This window comes from Monopterus albus, unplaced genomic scaffold, assembly GCF_001952655.1.
Source record: "Monopterus albus unplaced genomic scaffold, M_albus_1.0 scaffold39.1, whole genome shotgun sequence".
NCBI lineage: Eukaryota > Metazoa > Chordata > Actinopteri > Synbranchiformes > Synbranchidae > Monopterus > Monopterus albus.
The window spans coordinates 2,303,332-2,320,593 of record NW_018127919.1 but is presented as its reverse complement, the minus strand read 5'-3'; the positions used below and the strand labels follow the sequence as shown (position 1 = coordinate 2,320,593).

General features: G+C 40.1%; 1 protein-coding gene across 1 annotated transcript in view; it reads left to right on the top strand.

The window, feature by feature from the left end:
- The first annotated feature begins 356 nt into the window (after window positions 1–356).
- Window positions 357–17,262, top strand: part of thoc2 (THO complex 2) — a 28,078-nt gene continuing 11,172 nt past the window's right edge. The window contains exons 1-25 of the mRNA XM_020598800.1: window positions 357–590; window positions 2,225–2,280; window positions 3,222–3,313; window positions 3,586–3,637; window positions 3,762–3,832; window positions 4,116–4,237; window positions 4,385–4,518; window positions 5,672–5,832; window positions 6,194–6,286; window positions 6,577–6,732; window positions 7,141–7,313; window positions 7,448–7,643; window positions 7,736–7,774; window positions 7,937–8,067; window positions 8,637–8,744; window positions 9,586–9,670; window positions 11,536–11,629; window positions 11,782–11,862; window positions 11,974–12,070; window positions 12,382–12,499; window positions 12,610–12,789; window positions 12,971–13,135; window positions 14,827–15,102; window positions 16,375–16,516; window positions 16,870–17,027. Coding sequence (XP_020454456.1) covers window positions 490–590; window positions 2,225–2,280; window positions 3,222–3,313; window positions 3,586–3,637; window positions 3,762–3,832; window positions 4,116–4,237; window positions 4,385–4,518; window positions 5,672–5,832; window positions 6,194–6,286; window positions 6,577–6,732; window positions 7,141–7,313; window positions 7,448–7,643; window positions 7,736–7,774; window positions 7,937–8,067; window positions 8,637–8,744; window positions 9,586–9,670; window positions 11,536–11,629; window positions 11,782–11,862; window positions 11,974–12,070; window positions 12,382–12,499; window positions 12,610–12,789; window positions 12,971–13,135; window positions 14,827–15,102; window positions 16,375–16,516; window positions 16,870–17,027 — 3,081 coding nt within the window. The 5' untranslated portion in view covers window positions 357–489. The remainder of the gene's footprint in view (window positions 591–2,224; window positions 2,281–3,221; window positions 3,314–3,585; window positions 3,638–3,761; window positions 3,833–4,115; window positions 4,238–4,384; window positions 4,519–5,671; window positions 5,833–6,193; window positions 6,287–6,576; window positions 6,733–7,140; window positions 7,314–7,447; window positions 7,644–7,735; window positions 7,775–7,936; window positions 8,068–8,636; window positions 8,745–9,585; window positions 9,671–11,535; window positions 11,630–11,781; window positions 11,863–11,973; window positions 12,071–12,381; window positions 12,500–12,609; window positions 12,790–12,970; window positions 13,136–14,826; window positions 15,103–16,374; window positions 16,517–16,869; window positions 17,028–17,262) is intronic.

Below are 17,262 nucleotides of genomic sequence, written 5' to 3'. Positions count from 1 at the left end.
ATTGTGCAATGATGATTTTAAGAATATGGTTGCCAGTAAACTTCCAGACATATGATTGAAAGTTTGAGGAATGTACTGAAATGTACTGTCTTCATTTTAGTCTGTGTGTCTGAGAATATTTTATCGAGCTAAGATTTACTTATGTTTCATACATTTTTATATTTTCATAACTGTAGTAGTAGCACAAATTAAACAAGTAAGCAGTATGAGTAGTGTAATTGAATCCTTTGTGCAGTGGGGATTTTTGGAAACCATGGCTCTACAAAAGTTCAAGCAATCGTCTCAAAGACAAAAGAAAGTGGTACTTTAAAATGTACTGTTTAATGGTAGTTAAGATAATACGTGGGTATAGTCAGAAGATACACTATACTCATGGAATGCGAAGGACCGCAAAGTCTATGGTCTGTGTTAACAAAGCTTCAGAGCCAGTCCCACCATGCAACAGTGAGCTAGCAGTAGCTAGCCACCACATTTGACTCTGTGTGTACAATGATCAACTACACATCCGGACTGAGTGTATGGAAGATGGCGACACTTATCCTCCCTGTTGAATGGATCAAAAACTGGGAAAAATCAGGAAAACACGAGTTGTGAGTAGATCTGGAGTTCAACACGGTGTTGGGGTTTATAATGGTTTAACAGTTGTTGGCTGATAACAGATTTAAAAAGCGTAGCTAGCAAGACCTACAATTTTTCAAGTGTTTGCTAATGCTAACAAGCGGTAAGCTAACGTTAGCAAGCTAAAAATAGTTCGTGTGGCCTACAGCCGTTAACTACCGGCTCTATGTGAAGAAAAACAGATCGTGCATGTCGCATTTGACAGGAAACATATGTGACTCATGTTTTTTTTATAGCGTGGATGCGTTACTCATATTTATCTGGCTAACTTTACCTGCATGCTATTCATTTGGCTATCTTACACCCCCATTGGAGCTTTCGTTCATTCGTAAACACGATGGCTCTCAAAGCTAAGGCATTTAGCATCTATGTAGCTACCTCACTCTTGGGCTGCTTTGATATCGTTAATTTCAGTTGAACCTATTACTAAGCTTTGGATAATCAGCCAACAGTAACTGCCAACAATTTAATCAGCGGTTGACTAAAAACGTTTTTTGCCAGCATTGTGCTCCATTAAGAGTAATAGTAGCTGTCGTTTATTGAAGTGGAGGAAAATGAGGGGTCTTTACACCCGACACAGCGTCAGCTTATAGTATGTTAGCTGTGGTATCTGAGATGTCGACTGGCTTGGTTAATATTTGTTGCCTAATGTTGGGCAGGGCAGCATTCAGAATAACAGTGACACTTAATCTTGCTCAATAATGGTTCATTTTGACAAATAAACCAAATTTTCCAGACAATGACACTGAAATCGCTTCGTTAATGTACAGCTAAAGCCAACGCTACATTGTTAGCTAATGTTAACTTAAGCTAGATATGTGGGCAACCCGTCAGTTAACCGCTACGCAGATGGTCACGGTGGTTAATTTGTGGCACAACACTACGCTTTAATACTTAACGAAATGTCTTATGTATTAATCTGGGCGGCGGCATAGAATCTCATCCTAAGGACATTCGTAAATCAATCCTGGGGGTACTATTACCAGTTTTACAAGTTTGATCCTTGATGAGAGGGAAAACGTTTCTTGAACTCGAGTTTCACTCGTTTACTTGAGCTCTGCTCATCCAATACTATTAGTGCTTGCGGGCCTTGTATGTTAAGTAAAGGCCTGCAGTGAGATGCCCCAACTCTTCTACTAAACTACTAGTTACATTTACAGTCCTGCTCATAAAGCTTGTCAATGCAGTTGGCGGAACTTAGGAAAGATGGGGAAAATTGCTGATAGCAACTCATAAAATATTTCTATTAAGACAAAACCAGTATGCAATTAAATGATGCATTCATATTTGATTGCTGGCGTGTCCCTGTCAAAGTCTAGAGTGTAAAGTTGACTCAGGGCTTTAACTTTCTCTTGAAGTGGTGAAAATGGTCAGTTGGGTGTTGCTGAGAATGTCTGAGTGTTGCATGTGCAGAAGTTCTTGCAAGTGCATCTAGAATCGTTGTCTGGTTTAATCAAGTGACACAGAGACTCTTCCAGCACGCAGTTGACCCAAATTGTGTGATCAGTCTGCCTTTGTCAGTGCTATTTTAGGTTAATCTGTAAATATGTTAATTGTCATGTTGCAATAGTTTGACTGACTAGATTTCTTTCTTATTGCTTTGTAGTGTACAACTTTGCAAAGAACTTGCACAGAAGAAAGATCATGGATGTGAGATCCGGGGTAAGTTAAACATCCATTTTGGGAGCAGTGATAGAGTGAACCAATCATCCGTGTAAGAAAAGGACATAAACACATGTTGCAGTGTCATTCAGAAGGTTATTTTTATGGCTGTAATGATATAAAGTTGTCAGGAATCAGCAAAGTGGTGCACAGGTAATTGGTTTTATTTCATTTATATCTGTTGATATTTTACATATCTGTTAAAGAGGGAGGCTCTAATTCATGCACAGTATGTCAGTGTCTTGGTCAATGGCGAATGTCAAAGCATTCATCACCATAACGAAACACCCAGTATTTTGAATAAATCACTTGTTAACAATGTCCTCTTAAATTGCAGGGATAAATGCCCCAGATCACCCTACAAGTGGGCTCTGCCTGGACATTTTAGTTTCCTTTAACAAACAATGCATTTTTCTTTCTATAGCTTCTCAAAATATAGTAACTCTGCACATCACTATAATATAACAGCACTCAGTCAAGCTGTGACTTGCAGATAGTCCAGTAACACCAGTGTATTTGATTCAGTATCATTATCTTCTGGTAAACTAAAATATTTTAACAAGTGTCAAAACCTAGTCATGCATGAAAAGTAAGCATGTTTTAGATGGCATTAATGATAATTATCCATTTATATGATAGTGGTTCCTCAGAATGCACATCTGTTCTCTGCATGTCATGATAGTAACTTGGTATAATTCAGAATCTGTAGCAATACTAGCAAAGAGGAAAGGAAAAGAACTGCAGCATCCATTTCAGAGCTGTCACAGACTTGTCTACTTAGATTCATTGCTTTCATTTTTGCTAATAATAGCTCAATTAAATACTTTCTTGAAGCGGGTGAATGTTTAACCCAGTCCATTTTAGATATTTTCATATTTCATTTTTTTTTCCTCTGTCAGTTCAGTTTTAGAGAATGTGGGCTTGTCTGTTTACCCCTGTAGATATACAGGCCGCCTTTTACGAGATCTGCTGGCAAGTTGTCCAGGGGAACCTGAAGTCGGATCTTGTCGTTAGTGTCCTTGCAGACACGATGGTATAATTGCTTTATTTAAATATTATTACTTGAGGGTTAAACCATACTAAACATATAGCAGTGTCTGTGCTGTACATTTACAAATTCCATTATTTCAAGGTATCTACACAGAATATGCAGTACCTTTTTTTCTGGCCATGATGGGTTTGGTCCTGGCAGCCTATTCGCCTCAAACACATTTTAATGTTCAGACAGGCTCACTGCTTTATGCCACAAATATGCTAACAACATACCAACTTACTTACTTACATACTTATTTATCCCCTTCCCAGGAACTCAGAGAAGACATGACATCAATTTTAGCTGATGTTTTCAGTGTACTAGGTGAGTTTGGCTTCTCTCTTTTTTTTTAAACTGGTCTAAAGGTTACTTTAATAGTATAATAGCTTTTGGTGGTTAAAAACTTGGCATATCTGTGATAATGTCTTTTTAATGATATATTTCATAGATTTAGAGACTGGTGCACTGGAAGACAAAAATAAACGTGACCATTACACACAACTGGTAGGAGCATGTTTGGTAAGAAAAACATTTCTTTATTAAATTATGTTATATAGCTGACAGAAAAGGCTATTCTTACACACATACACACACACACACACACACACACACAATCAGGCTAGAATAGCATGCAAAAGCTGAGAGGCATGTGTCCTCAAAATACTAAAGCTTGTATGACTTAGGTTTATACAAAAATACTCATAATTTGTAGTTGTCCTGACAATGACATGGTGTAGTTGGTATGTAAGAATTTGAGTTCTGTAATAAACTACTAAAAATCATTCACTCTTTTTAATTTCAGTTTTTTGTTCCTGAGGCCATCCTGAAAGAGAGGCTGGATCCAGAAACTCTTGAATCTCTTGGACTTATAAAACAAGCCCATCAGTTCAATCAGAAGATTGTAAAAATCAAGACTAAACTATTGTGAGTGGACCATTTAGCTAAGACAGACAATACATAGATGGAAAACTTGTATTTCAGTGGATGGGGCCTACTCATTGCGCTCCATAATGTATATACATATATACAGTATAATATCGAATATTTGTGAATTCCTTTCTTTCTTCTCAGCTACAAGCAACAGAAATTTAACTTGCTAAGGGAGGAGAATGAGGGCTATGCCAAACTAATCACCGAGCTTGGCCAAGACCTGTCAGGCAACATCACCAGCCGCCTTGTCCTGGAGAGCATCAAGTCCCTCATAGGTACCAGACTGCATTTTTTCAGGGTCACTGCATTGAGCATGATGCCACTGTGTCTTTAGCTGCACTCGTTCATTACACCTACAGTCTCGCTGAATCTCTGTGGCTTGTTCTTATATTTTTTTACCATAATTGAGAAGATTGTTCTGAGGAATTAACAGAAGGGGTTTTGTCACCTGGATTTTCACCAAAACATCTGGCACAACCTCCACCACACCTAATTTGGTCTTCATCATTTGGTCACTTGTTCGATTCATCGTTGCTTCTGTTTATGCTGCTATTTACACATGGCTTTGCCAGGTAACTGTATGTACTGGCTGTTTTCTGCCATATCAAAAGCCAGATGATTCAGACCAACCAGTCTTAGCAGCATTGATCACTTTATTGCTTAAGCAAGACACATGATAGTGAGAAAGTTCCCTACTAAGTGTGTCTCATTGCTTCAGTCCCCCCTATATTTATATAATTTGTGCTTATCTGCCTTTATCTGAAAGCTCACAGTCATTCTCAGGACAATCTCCATGTGCAGCTACTGTCTTTTGTTTTTACACATAATTGGCATGATTCATCATTCTCTGTTTACTGCACTTCCTCAGAGGAAGGGCAGTCATAATAATAAAAGAAACCTTCACACACTGCATAATCTTTGTCCTTGAGTCAGTCTCCTTCATCCTGTGGGAAACAGGCTGCTTCAGTTTTATCCAAGATCAACTTGTAACATTTGGCATGCATCCACAGGAATAACAAGGCACTTCATTATATTAGATGAGAACACACATACAATTAGTCTACAGAGAGTGAGACACAGTGTTAATATAATACAACAATGACTGAACAAATTACTTCTGTTACATAAACACAATGTGAATGTGATCCATAATTTATCGTTGTGGTTGTATTGTATGTAGATTTTCTACAACACTGAACCTCACAGAAAGTCTGTCCCTATGTGCTACAACCTATTAACTGACTCACCTGTGTGGACAAGTCTTTCATTATCGGTTTATTCTGCCCTTCTACTGTATATTCTGGTGTCAAATGTACTATTGTTTTTTTCTTTTGAAACCTATTGTGATTCTGTCCTGGAAGGCGTTCTGTAAATACAGCCCTCCCTACCTGTGTTCTGCTGCCTAATTAGTATATTTTTATTCTGTAGGATGCTTCAACTTAGACCCTAATCGCGTCTTGGACATAATCCTGGAGGTGTATGAGAGTCGATCTGACCAAGATGAGTTCTTCCTGTCTCTCATCGAGTCCTACATGTGTGAACCACTCACGCTTTGCCACATCCTGGGATTCAAGTTCAAATTCTACCAGGTGAAAACATCAAATTTGGGTAAATTAAGGTAGTCCATCCATCCATCCATTTTCTTCCGCTTATCCGGGGCCGGGTCGCGGGGGCAGCAGTCTAAACAAAGATGCCCAGACCTCCCTCTCTCCAGACACTTCATGTAAATATCATTGATTGCTTGTATATTTTGAAATGGTTCCTAGTAGGTTTTGAGTTTGTTAGAGCTTCAGTTTTTAGCAAGATCATTGCCAGATATATTTAAATGTTAGAAAGCAGTCTGTGTATACAATCTCAAACTATAATCCGAAGATTTATAGCATGAACTATATTTAATTTGTCACTTATATTTTTTTATGATTATTTCTTTATTTTCTTGTCTTTCTTCAGGAGCCCAATGAGGAAACCCCCAAGTCTCTTTACCACATTGCTGCTGCTCTGCTTCATCACAACCTGATAGAGCTGGAAGATCTCTATGTGCATGTAAGGAAAAGGAACCACTTGATTCCAGTTAATTGTCACATTAGTAAAAGGGATCACTTTACATAAGGACTTTCTTAGCAGATCATTCAGAATTTGTGGACGTAGGTTTTGCCAACCTAAAACTAGTGACTGAAATCCTGGTGATTTATGTGACAAATTCAATTAACCTTATTACAATATAAAACTTCTGTTTCAAATGCAGAATGTACTATTATATCCCCTATGTTAACGCAAATCCTCTGTTCCTAGACTTAAGACTTGACTCCTTTCTTTCCTCACTGTCATTTCAGCTTATGCCACTAGATAACGTCATCACAGAGGAACACAAACGAGACATCTCAGAGGCCAAGCAGATTGCTCGCAAGCTGGTGATGGTTGTGTTGTCCTCAGAGAAAAGTGATGATAAAGAAAAGGACAAAGAGAAGGAGGAGGAGAAAAATGAGAAGGTATTTGAAAGGATAGGTTTTGACTTCATGTGCTTGTAGGTTGCATGTTGAACAGAAACAGCACAAAACTGTTCACTTTTTAAAGCCGTCTTTGAATCACATACATGTAAAGTCATTACATTAAAACACAAAACATCTGGATGCCACTACAGTTAATTTATTAAAGATTACCCACAAAGTCAGTGGCCTGTGAAGTTACATTTACATTTTTCTGTCCTGGCGGTCTGATACGACATTCTTATTTGTTTTCAGTTTTTAACATGCGATACAGACACATGTTTAATAGTTTTACAGATCTGTCACTTTGGAGTGTAACAGCAGTTTTGCCCAGTGTTTGGCCACTGCTTTGCTCCAGTGGCTTCACTGAGTGTTACTGAACTTTGGCTTTTCTTCTTCCTCTGCCCACAGCCGCCTGATAACCAGAAACTTGGTCTGTTGGAAGCGCTGCTTAGAATTGGAGACTGGCCCCATGCCCAGAGTATTATGGACCAGATGCCTTCCTTCTATGCTACTTCTCACAAGACTATTGCACTGGCACTCTGCCAGCTTCTGCACCTGACTGTGGAGCCTCTTTACAGAAGGTCCTAATTTTTCCACAATTCCACAGTTTTCCCTCTTCTCTGTGCCAGCATTTTATCTGTCAAGTTAAAAATAAATAAGCAAAACAACAAAAAAAAATTTGCAGGCTCTGACACACTGGTCTGGTCCCCTACAGGGCTGGTGTGCCTAAAGGGGCAAGGGGATGTATAATGCGCCCTCTGAGGAACACGCGGGCCCCTCGGCCTGCAGAGAGCTTTGAAGACCTGCGGAGGGACACGTTCAGTATGCTCTGCTACCTGGGCCCTCACCTCTCTCATGACCCTATCCTCTTTGCCAAAATTGTGCGACTGGGCAAGGCCTTCATGAAAGAGGTATAAAACTGTAACCACCACATTACTTAAGTTTGCACTACAACCTAAATATTACTTTAACTTGCACTTTTTTGTGTTCTTTTGCTTCTCAGTACCAAAGTGAAGGGAGAACTGATGTCAAAGACAAAATGGTAAGTGTTAAAATATACCTGTCTTTGGTACGATGGCGGTGTAGATTAATATTTTAAAAGAATAAAACATGGTTTTCACCGTTTGCTTTTATGGATCTGCCAGTTCATCTTTGTACATGTTACAGAAAGGATTTTCTTCATGTTGATTGTATGTTCATGTAGGAAACACTGTTGAGTTGTTTCCTGAGCATTGCAGACCAGGTGCTACTCCCTTCTCTCTCCCTGATGGAGTGTAATGCTTGCATGTCTGAGGAACTGTGGGGGCTCTTCAAGCTTTTTCCCTACCAGCACAGGTGAAGTATACACACATACTCACTCACTACATCCTAGCACTGTGTAATTGAGTTGTCATATAGTAAATCCTCAGGCAGTGCTCCTTGATGGTGTTTACTAGCTGTCAAAGAAAGAGTAACGTACACTCACTCTACCTCAAAATGTTAAACCATGCTTTGTGTAAAATGCATTTTTTTCTGTGCAGTTTAGCAAACCATCTTTTCTACTCCAAAGCAATGCAATTATTATTATTTTTTTTAGAGGTTTAGTTTGGATATTTTGGCACATCACAAATGAGTAGTGACACTTGATACTCCAGAAGGTTCATTTTATTATATATTCCTTGACATTCTTTGCTATCACACAGAAAAGTACTTAGTTATCTGATTTTTCAAGAGTTAACTGTTAAGGAACAGTCCCATTTTTACTGGATGGCTAAAAGTACATGAGGTTGAAATTTACCCTGCTGTTATCTGGAAAACAGTTACACATATGACAGCAGTTTAACATAATATTAGACAGGAGGTGGCGTGCTTTGATCCTGTCAGTGTGTTTGAGTGCTGTATAGCTAAGCATTTGGTTTTAATAGTTTTTTTTTGTTTTCTCTGTCCCTCCCCCCCCCCGAGACATACTCTAGCCATCCACTGTTGGTTAAAGTCAAAGCTCAGACTGTGGAAAGGGCCAGATACATCATGAAGTAAGTCAGTTTACAGAACCCTATGTACCATAACTATGCAGTGATCTGTTCTTGGGTCACCGTTGTTGTGTTTCCAATACAAATAATCAAGTCACTGTCCTTGTACTGTGGGTTGCATGTTTCACATTGTTTGTGCAGTTATTTATGTGTTGATTTTCACAGCTAATTCAGTCCTGTTCTGCAGAATGTGGCAAGATAATGTGAACCTTGAATGAATGGAGTGTCTATATGTATTTTCTCAGTCACCAAGTGATTTTTTTGGTACAATTATCCACCTTCTCTCAGACTTTTGTTTTACTGTCATACTGATCTGTGTTGTATGTTGTGTTCAAGCACTCGATTCAGTTATTTCACCCTGCTTACAGGAGTTGTCCATAAAATGTCCAAGACTATTAGACTGTTAGTGTGTGATGTTTTTTTTTCCTGCTGCTTTTGTATATGACTTAAAATGCCAAGGCAAATAACCTTTATGTGCAGGGAGCCCTTTTTCAGAAAATTAAGTATATGTATATAAAACTGACATCACTCAGTAGAACAGACTAAATTTCGTAGTAAAAACAAGCAGAGCTGCATTAATATTTTGTTTTTATACGCTCTCAAGTTGAGCTGTGTTGAAAGCACATTTTAACACGGACACCACAAGGAAATCAGACTTCACTACTGTTTTGTATGTGTGTGTTAAGCAAGTAATTGTCCCAAGACTGTTATGCTGTTGAAGGAAGCGATGGGCACTGCTTTTATCTTAAGAGCAATTTCCATTTGCTGTCTTTGCTTAGAGCACTCTTTACATCGTCTTGTTTTTAATCTGCTGTTTTCTGTCTTGTGCTTTTCACCTCCCTAGGCGGTTGACCAAAGAGAATGTGAAACAGTCTGGAAGGCAGATTGGCAAGCTGAGCCATAGCAATCCCACTATCCTCTTTGATTATGTGAGTGTATTTTGCTGTGATTATTTTAATTTACTTCAGCCTCATTTTGAATAAAGTCAACAAAATACCAAAATAAATGAATTCTGCATTTTTGCAGGAGAAATAAACAATGTTCTACAACATGTAGCACCTTGCTCACTCTGTAGACCAATTATATTTTTCTGGCACACCCGTGCCCTCGTTAATGTGTGTGTGCTCTGGGAATTGCTTACACCTAGCCTGTTCTTACAAATCATGAATTAAAGTAAAAGCTAGTTGGTGTTGGTAAAAGCTCACAAAATTAGGATTCTGTTCCTGCTGCACTGACAGAAACAGTCACTTGGTACACTTTGGTGTAATACTCAATATGCAGTGAAGTTCACAGTCTCTTGCATGTGTAGTCATCACCTCCGCCACTGGTGGGGCTTATTTTTTGCTGGTGTTCGTTTGTTTTGTTAACAGTATAACTGAAGAAGTAATGAATGGATTTGGGTGAAATATTTTGGAGAGGTAATGTATCAGATTTGGATACAGGAATATTTTTAAAAATTCTTCACCATTGTGAGTTCTGGAAAGGCTGTTTGACTGTATGTCAAGCACATCCGGAAACGAATCCCTGGGTTAGTGACAGCTGTCCATTCGTTAGCAATGGAAACCGAGTGCTACCACTCAGTACACCCTGCTGTGTGAGATGGCGAATGACGGAGCCCAGCGAGGCGACAGCCCGCAGCTGGGGAAGGACCTACTCTATGCAGCGACAGCTGGGCAAGAACCTGATGGCAGAGATTTGGAGCTAGGCTCAAAGCTGTTATCATTTTCATCTGTAGGGCTGGTATTATGCCATTTTATTAAGTTTGGACTTTTTTTTTCCCAGGTGAAAAAGTAACCACTTAGATTGAGAATATGAGGTCAGTCTATGACAGTGATGCCAATTTAGAATTTGTTCTGACATTTTCAGAGATGTGAGTGGTTATCTGACCAAGATAGCTCGTTCAGCGACTGTCAGCGAGAACACCAGTGTTGTAGCTGCATATTATAGCTGTGTTTCCACTGTCAGAACCTAATGAGCCGTACACCGCATGCTTCCCTTTACCGCCACCCGGCATAACCTCATGAGTTGACACAGACCGTCCTACTGTGCCTCACTGTATTTTTCTTTGTCGGTCCTGAGGGGCTGCGCTCCTCCAGTAACAGAAACTATATGAGCAGTTTATCAACCAGCTGTTGAACAAGCAGAACACAGATTTGCAGAAATGTGATGTCTTTACCACTTTGTCCACAGTCCACTCGCTGAAGACCCCGTTTTACCCCTAAACCAACGAGTGAATGTTTGTCATGTCTGTCGTTTTTCTTGAATGCTTGCTCGAGGTGGATTTGTTGGGTTTTCCCTATAATACTGTGAAGTGTAAACCTTACTGTGCCATTGTTGTTGTGAATTGGTGCTGTAGCCTACAAATAAAACAAAATTTGAATATGTTTCTAACTAATAAAGATATCTGCATCATTCCAAATGCCAGCATTAGGTTTTCCTGGTCAAGCAATTGTATACGAGGGTCAAACTATCATGGGAATTGCTTTTATGACATTATGGGGAAACTGAATTGCACTTGGTGGAGGTTGTACTCTTAGCCTATCTAGTTTTAACATTATTATTCTTCCTCCTCCTCACATCAAATGTGAACAACAGCAGAGACAATTTATGCAGGAGCCAAGTATCATGCCCCCTTATGTAACTGGTGATTCTCCCATGATCTGTGGATACTCATACACCATAGGAATGATTAAAGTCATAAAGGTGGCTTGTTGTGGTAGAGAAGCGTCGAGCATGATCTGTGTCCTCTATAGGTGTAAAGTCTTATCCCCTCCTATGTCCTTTTGTATGCCAGATGCTGTCTCAGATCCAATGGTACGACAACCTCATTGTTCCAGTGGTGGACTCCTTGAAGTACCTCACATCGCTCAACTATGATGTCTTGGCCTGTATCCTCTTTCTATTCAGTCATCTAACAAGAGAGGTTGCGTGTGTGTGTGTGAGGAGTATGTTGCTGGAGGCAGTGGGGTGTAAACAGATGAAGTGGCCTTTTTCCCCCCCCTTCTTCCATGTTTTCTTTTCCACTTAACTCTGTCGCCAGATTGCATCATTGAGGCTCTGGCCAATCCCGAGAAGGAGAAGATGAAGCATGACGACACCACCATCTCTTCCTGGCTTCAGAGTATGTGGCTTCACAGTTTAACTGCCATGCTACCATACAGCTATCACATCAGTCATTTGCATGCAAAAAGAGAAACCATTTGACATACGTCTGTTCTGCTTGTCGCAAAAGGCTTGGCAAGTCTCTGCGGGTCTGTGTTCCGAAAATACCCAATTGAGTTGGCTGGCCTTCTTCAGTATGTCACCAATCAGCTCAAAGCAGGGAAGAGGTATGTTGACCCAAACGATGCAGGAGGAACAGGATAGTTTGCCGGATTTGCTGAGGTCAAGCACCACCACATCTTCATTCCTCATTATCACTTGGTTGGTTATCTGTGGACTGTCAAATAAAAATACAGCCTAAGGAGCAACATGAAGAGAGTGACTACACAGTATCCTGCAGAATTGGTCTTAATACATTATTATGATACACTCATTTGTTTGGGCAGGCATATTATTTGCAAATGGGAAGATTTTGAAAAATAATATACACTGTGTCAGGATCTATCTTTTGGTTTATATGTCCCTCCTCTCTCTGCAGTTTTGACCTGTTGATCCTCAAAGAGGTGGTGCAGAAAATGGCTGGCATTGAGATCACAGATGAGATGACATCCGAGCAGTTAGAGGCCATGACAGGAGGAGAGCAACTCAAAGCTGAGGTAATATAGACCTCCAGTTATCACTGACTGATGCAGGATTTGAATGATTACCTGGCAGGCCTGCACCTGAGCTCAGGTCCATGTCACTGTGGATGTGCCTCTGTCAACAGGGTGGCTACTTTGGCCAGATCAGGAACACTAAGAAGTCATCACAGCGTCTGAAGGATGTACTGCTTGACCATGAGCTGGCCCTGCCACTGTGTCTACTTATGGCCCAGCAACGAAATGGTGTGGTTTTCTGTGAAGGTGGAGAAAAACATCTTAAACTTGTCGGCCACCTCTATGACCAGGTATATACTCTCTCTACATATGTTAACCTTATAAGATCCCTTTGCCGAGCAGTAAACGCATTAGCCACCTTATAAGATTGTAATGAAAACTCTTTACTTCACACTTCCTGACAAGATCAATCTAAAACATAATTATTATGCTTTTTTTGTTTTGCTGACATAATTCTTCATCTTCTTGTAGTGTCACGACACATTGGTGCAGTTTGGTGGCTTTCTGGCTTCCAACCTCAGCACAGAGGACTACATCAAGCGGGTTCCCTCTATTGACGTGCTTTGTAACCAGTTCCACACTCCACATGATGCTGCTTTCTTCTTGTCTCGCCCTATGTATGCCCATCAGATTTTGGTGAGTGAACTTCTTGTTTCTTTTTTTTGAGAGAGATTCTGCTGCTTATCATTGTTTTCTTCTTCCTCCTCATTTTGAAAATTCAAGCTCATATAATTGACTTTAGCTTTTGAGTCTTCTTAAAATGGAGCTGGGTGCAGCATATTTTTTCAATCTGCCTTTCAACTGCCTTGAGACACTTTAACAATGTTTTATGTTTATGTTGTAATGCTTATTGTTTTCCAGGGCTCCAGGCTAACATTTCATACTGGTGGAACCAACTCTGTTTAACGACATAACGCAAAAGAATCTGTTTTTTACAAGTTATTTTAAACAGCCTTACCATTCAATGTGCATAGGCTGTATTTATAATGAAATTCAGAAAGTGGGAGACTTGTAGAGCATAATAATTGTGAAAACCACTTCTGGAACAAGTTTCCACCTTATTTAATGTAGTCACTGTAGTGCAGCTTATCAGCCAACGTGATGGTAGTGCTGAAACTGATGAGGATGATTAGGCTGTTATATTTCAATTGAAGTATAACCTGATGAATTGTGTGCATGCTTTGCTGTTTGTGTACGTGATTTATTTGTAGCCTGTTGTTCTTCTGAAGCAAAATTTCTGCTTTTTTGGCGATGTCTGTGTTGGACACAGTTCAGCTCTCTCACTTGTTTAAGTGCCAGCTCATTTTTGGGCTAAGGTTACTAGTGGCCTACCACTTAAAGGACATGATGGTAGGTTTCAGCCACTACTAACTTCAAACTGGGACTTAACCAGATGTAAGCAGCGCATATGCACAACCTAAATGTTTGATCTGCTCAATCCACACCGACTCCGACCTTCCAACAGCATCTCTCGTCTGAACAGCTGTCTGCCAGCAGGATGACAGCACAGTCTTCACCAGGCTGACTGATAGCAGAAATGTATTGGACAAAAATAGTTTTCATGTAGGATCAGTAGCGTTTGTGTATGGATTGTTTGTGTAAGTCCATTATTTCCCCATCTTGCAACAAAGGATGAGGGGGGGCTAAAAACCAGAAAGCTCACAGTGACACCAGGAGCCTTATCCATCACAGATTCAAGTCTAAAGTTTCCAATACATAAATAGGCTAATAGGTGATCTACCTGATTTAAGCACCTGTCTGTGGCGATTACACTTCAAATGCGCCAAAGGAGAAAATGGACATCGAGGGTAAAGAAGGGCTCCAGCGATGACACATGCGTCTCGGAGTCGATGTGGATTTACACATTTGATAGATTGAAGTCTCTGCTTTGTGAGACAGAGCGAGTGACAGACATGCAGATAACATGCTATGACAACATTACGAAAATTTTATCTGTCCACTAGTTCTACAGTGAGAACAGTTGTTTGTGCACATGCTGTTTATTTTGCAGTTGCATCTTAAATAAATTTGGCTGCATAATGCAGTTGATCACTAGCAGTCTGGAGCCTTGTTTTAATGCTGCTTCCCCCAACTTTGAGTTGCCTCTGTGTCTGAAATGTGTTATATTAATATAGCTGCCTTGCCTATTGTTGGAACAAATTGAATGTGTTTCTTTAAAAGCATTTTGTCATTTCTGTCATCTTACTTTTTGTGCCAACTGTAGATAATGTTATCACTATCTTATCACTATTTCAGATAAAGACAAGCTGTGGTTTAGAACTAATAAAATGAGAGACAACTGAGTCTTTACTTTGCTCTCCACTCAGTCTAAGTATGATGAGCTGAAGAAAGCAGAGAAGGGTAACCGGCAGCAACAGAAGGTACACAAGTATGTGGCAGCCTGTGAATATGTGATGACGCCGGTGCATGAGGCTGTGGTGTCCCTCCATCCTGCCAGGGTCTGGGATGACCTTCGCCCTCAATTCTATGCCACCTTCTGGTCCCTCACTATGTACGACCTTGCAGTGCCTCAGGCTGCTTATGAGCGTGAGGTCAACAAGCTAAAGGTCCAGATCAAAGCCATCGAGGACAACCCAGAAATAGTGAGTAGTTTGTCTACAGGTTCACTTACATTCCACTTGTAACTGTTTACGAAGCATTTGTGTTGCAGCAGTATACACTCAGATGACAAAAACAGTAGGGGTGAGAGGAAAAAAGTTGATTCATATTAGAATTGCAATTCATATCAACGATTCTAAAATGTTTCACAATTATTTTTTGTTTTTTATAAATAATGTTGATGGAACAAAAAAGGCGAAGCTCAACTGCAAAGCCACTGTAGCAAACAAATAGCGGTGAGCACACACAGACGAGTTGTACAACTATCACAACTATAGTTGTAATGTTGATCCATCTTCAGAAAAGGGAATCATTTCAGCATGTGTTGATGACAGTAATAAGCTTTGAAAGACAAGTATGAAGGACTATGTGAATAGGTCAGAGCCCATTACCAACTGACTGACCTTAGCGTAGCGGAACACAGTAACAAACGACACACACTGCACCACGTCAGTCAAACTGGTGAGACAAAGAAAACGCCGCTTTCTACACACTTGTGAGCTAGTTTTGATAACCCTTTTAAATCAAATCAATTTTTATTTGTATAGCACCAAATCACAACAAAAGTCATCTCAGGACACTTTACAAAGTAAGGTCTAGACCTTACTGTTATCAATATTATTACATAGGGAAAACCCAACAAATCCCCCTTGAGCAAGCACTTGGCGACAGTGGGGAGGAAAAACTCCCTTTAACGGAAGAAACCTCCGACAGACCCCGGCTCTTGGTGGGCGGCCTTCTGCCTCGACCGGTTGGGGTGAGTGGATAGAGGAGAGACAAAAGAAGAAAAGCAACAAGACACAACAATCAAACACTGATCAGGTCGATGTGGCCGGTGACTGCTACGTAGAGCTCCAGGGCAACCTGCAGAAAGGAACAGGGAGAGAGAGAGGAGACACAAAGTTAGTAATGTGTAATGGTGGCATATAGAAGCATAGGGGGAGAGAGAGGAGAGGAGAGCAGGAGGGGAAAGAAACTCAGAGCATCATTGTTTTGATGCTCATCAGAACCAGTTAGCTTAACTGTCTGATACACAGTAAACTAGACTAACAGCCCTTCTTTTTTTTTTCTTTTTTTTTTTTTTTATTATTGAATTGAATCATTTTTGTTCATTGTCTTTATAATTTGAATCGTAACACAAAGAATCAGGGTTGAATTGTGAGTTTGCCAGAGATTCCCAGAGGAGTGCAACACTCCGGTCACTGTCAATGTTGTATTTATGGTGTGAATGTTTCTGTGGCTTGTTTCCACTCTAGCCCTTGAATAAGAAAAAGAAGGAGAAGGAACGTTGTACTGCTCTGCAGGAAAAACTGCAGGAAGAGGAGAAGAAGCAGGTGGAGCATGTCCAGAGGGTTCTACACCGCCTCAAACTGGAGAAGGACAACTGGTTATTGGCCAGTAAGTATCCTAATGTTCGTGCCAGTGATTTCTCTGATGAGAGAAGAAAATAGTGAATCCATTTTAAGTGTGACTGATCTCCAAAGGCAAAAAACATAAGTTGGGTTCCTCCCAAATGAACACAAAGCCTCTACTCAAGTAGAATTAATATTTCATAAGTAGATACTCAATGTTCATGGCTGTATGTAATCTCCAAGCAAAGAGATATTCAGTTTTAACTCCTTGTAGGCTTAGTCTAGGCAGTAGTTAAAGGTGACATTCAGACAAGGATCATAATTGCTGCATCTGTACTGGAGGTAATCTAATGCTCAGTTGTCTCTGTTACTAATACAACTTTAAATACTCCCTGATAGAATCTACAAAGAACGAGACCATAACAAAGTTCCTGCAGCTCTGTCTGTTTCCTCGCTGCATCTTCTCCTCCATCGACGCTGTGTACTGTGCCCACTTTGTCGAGCTGGTCCATCAACAGAAGACGCCCAACTTCTGCACCCTCCTGTGCTACGACAGGGTATGACACTGACATAAATACACACTCAGGCTCTTGCACACTTAGTTTGATGATCATGATAATGATTATAATTGATGAAATTCTATTTTAAGAGCAGTCTTTTTAAAGCCGTAAAGAGCTTTAAAAGAACAGGAATAAACATTTACAGGATTAATGAATGGGGGCAAGGCAGGCTCTAATTTGGCCCACTCCAAAGAGAAGTAGTAGAAATACTTATTAAAATACCACTAAAGAC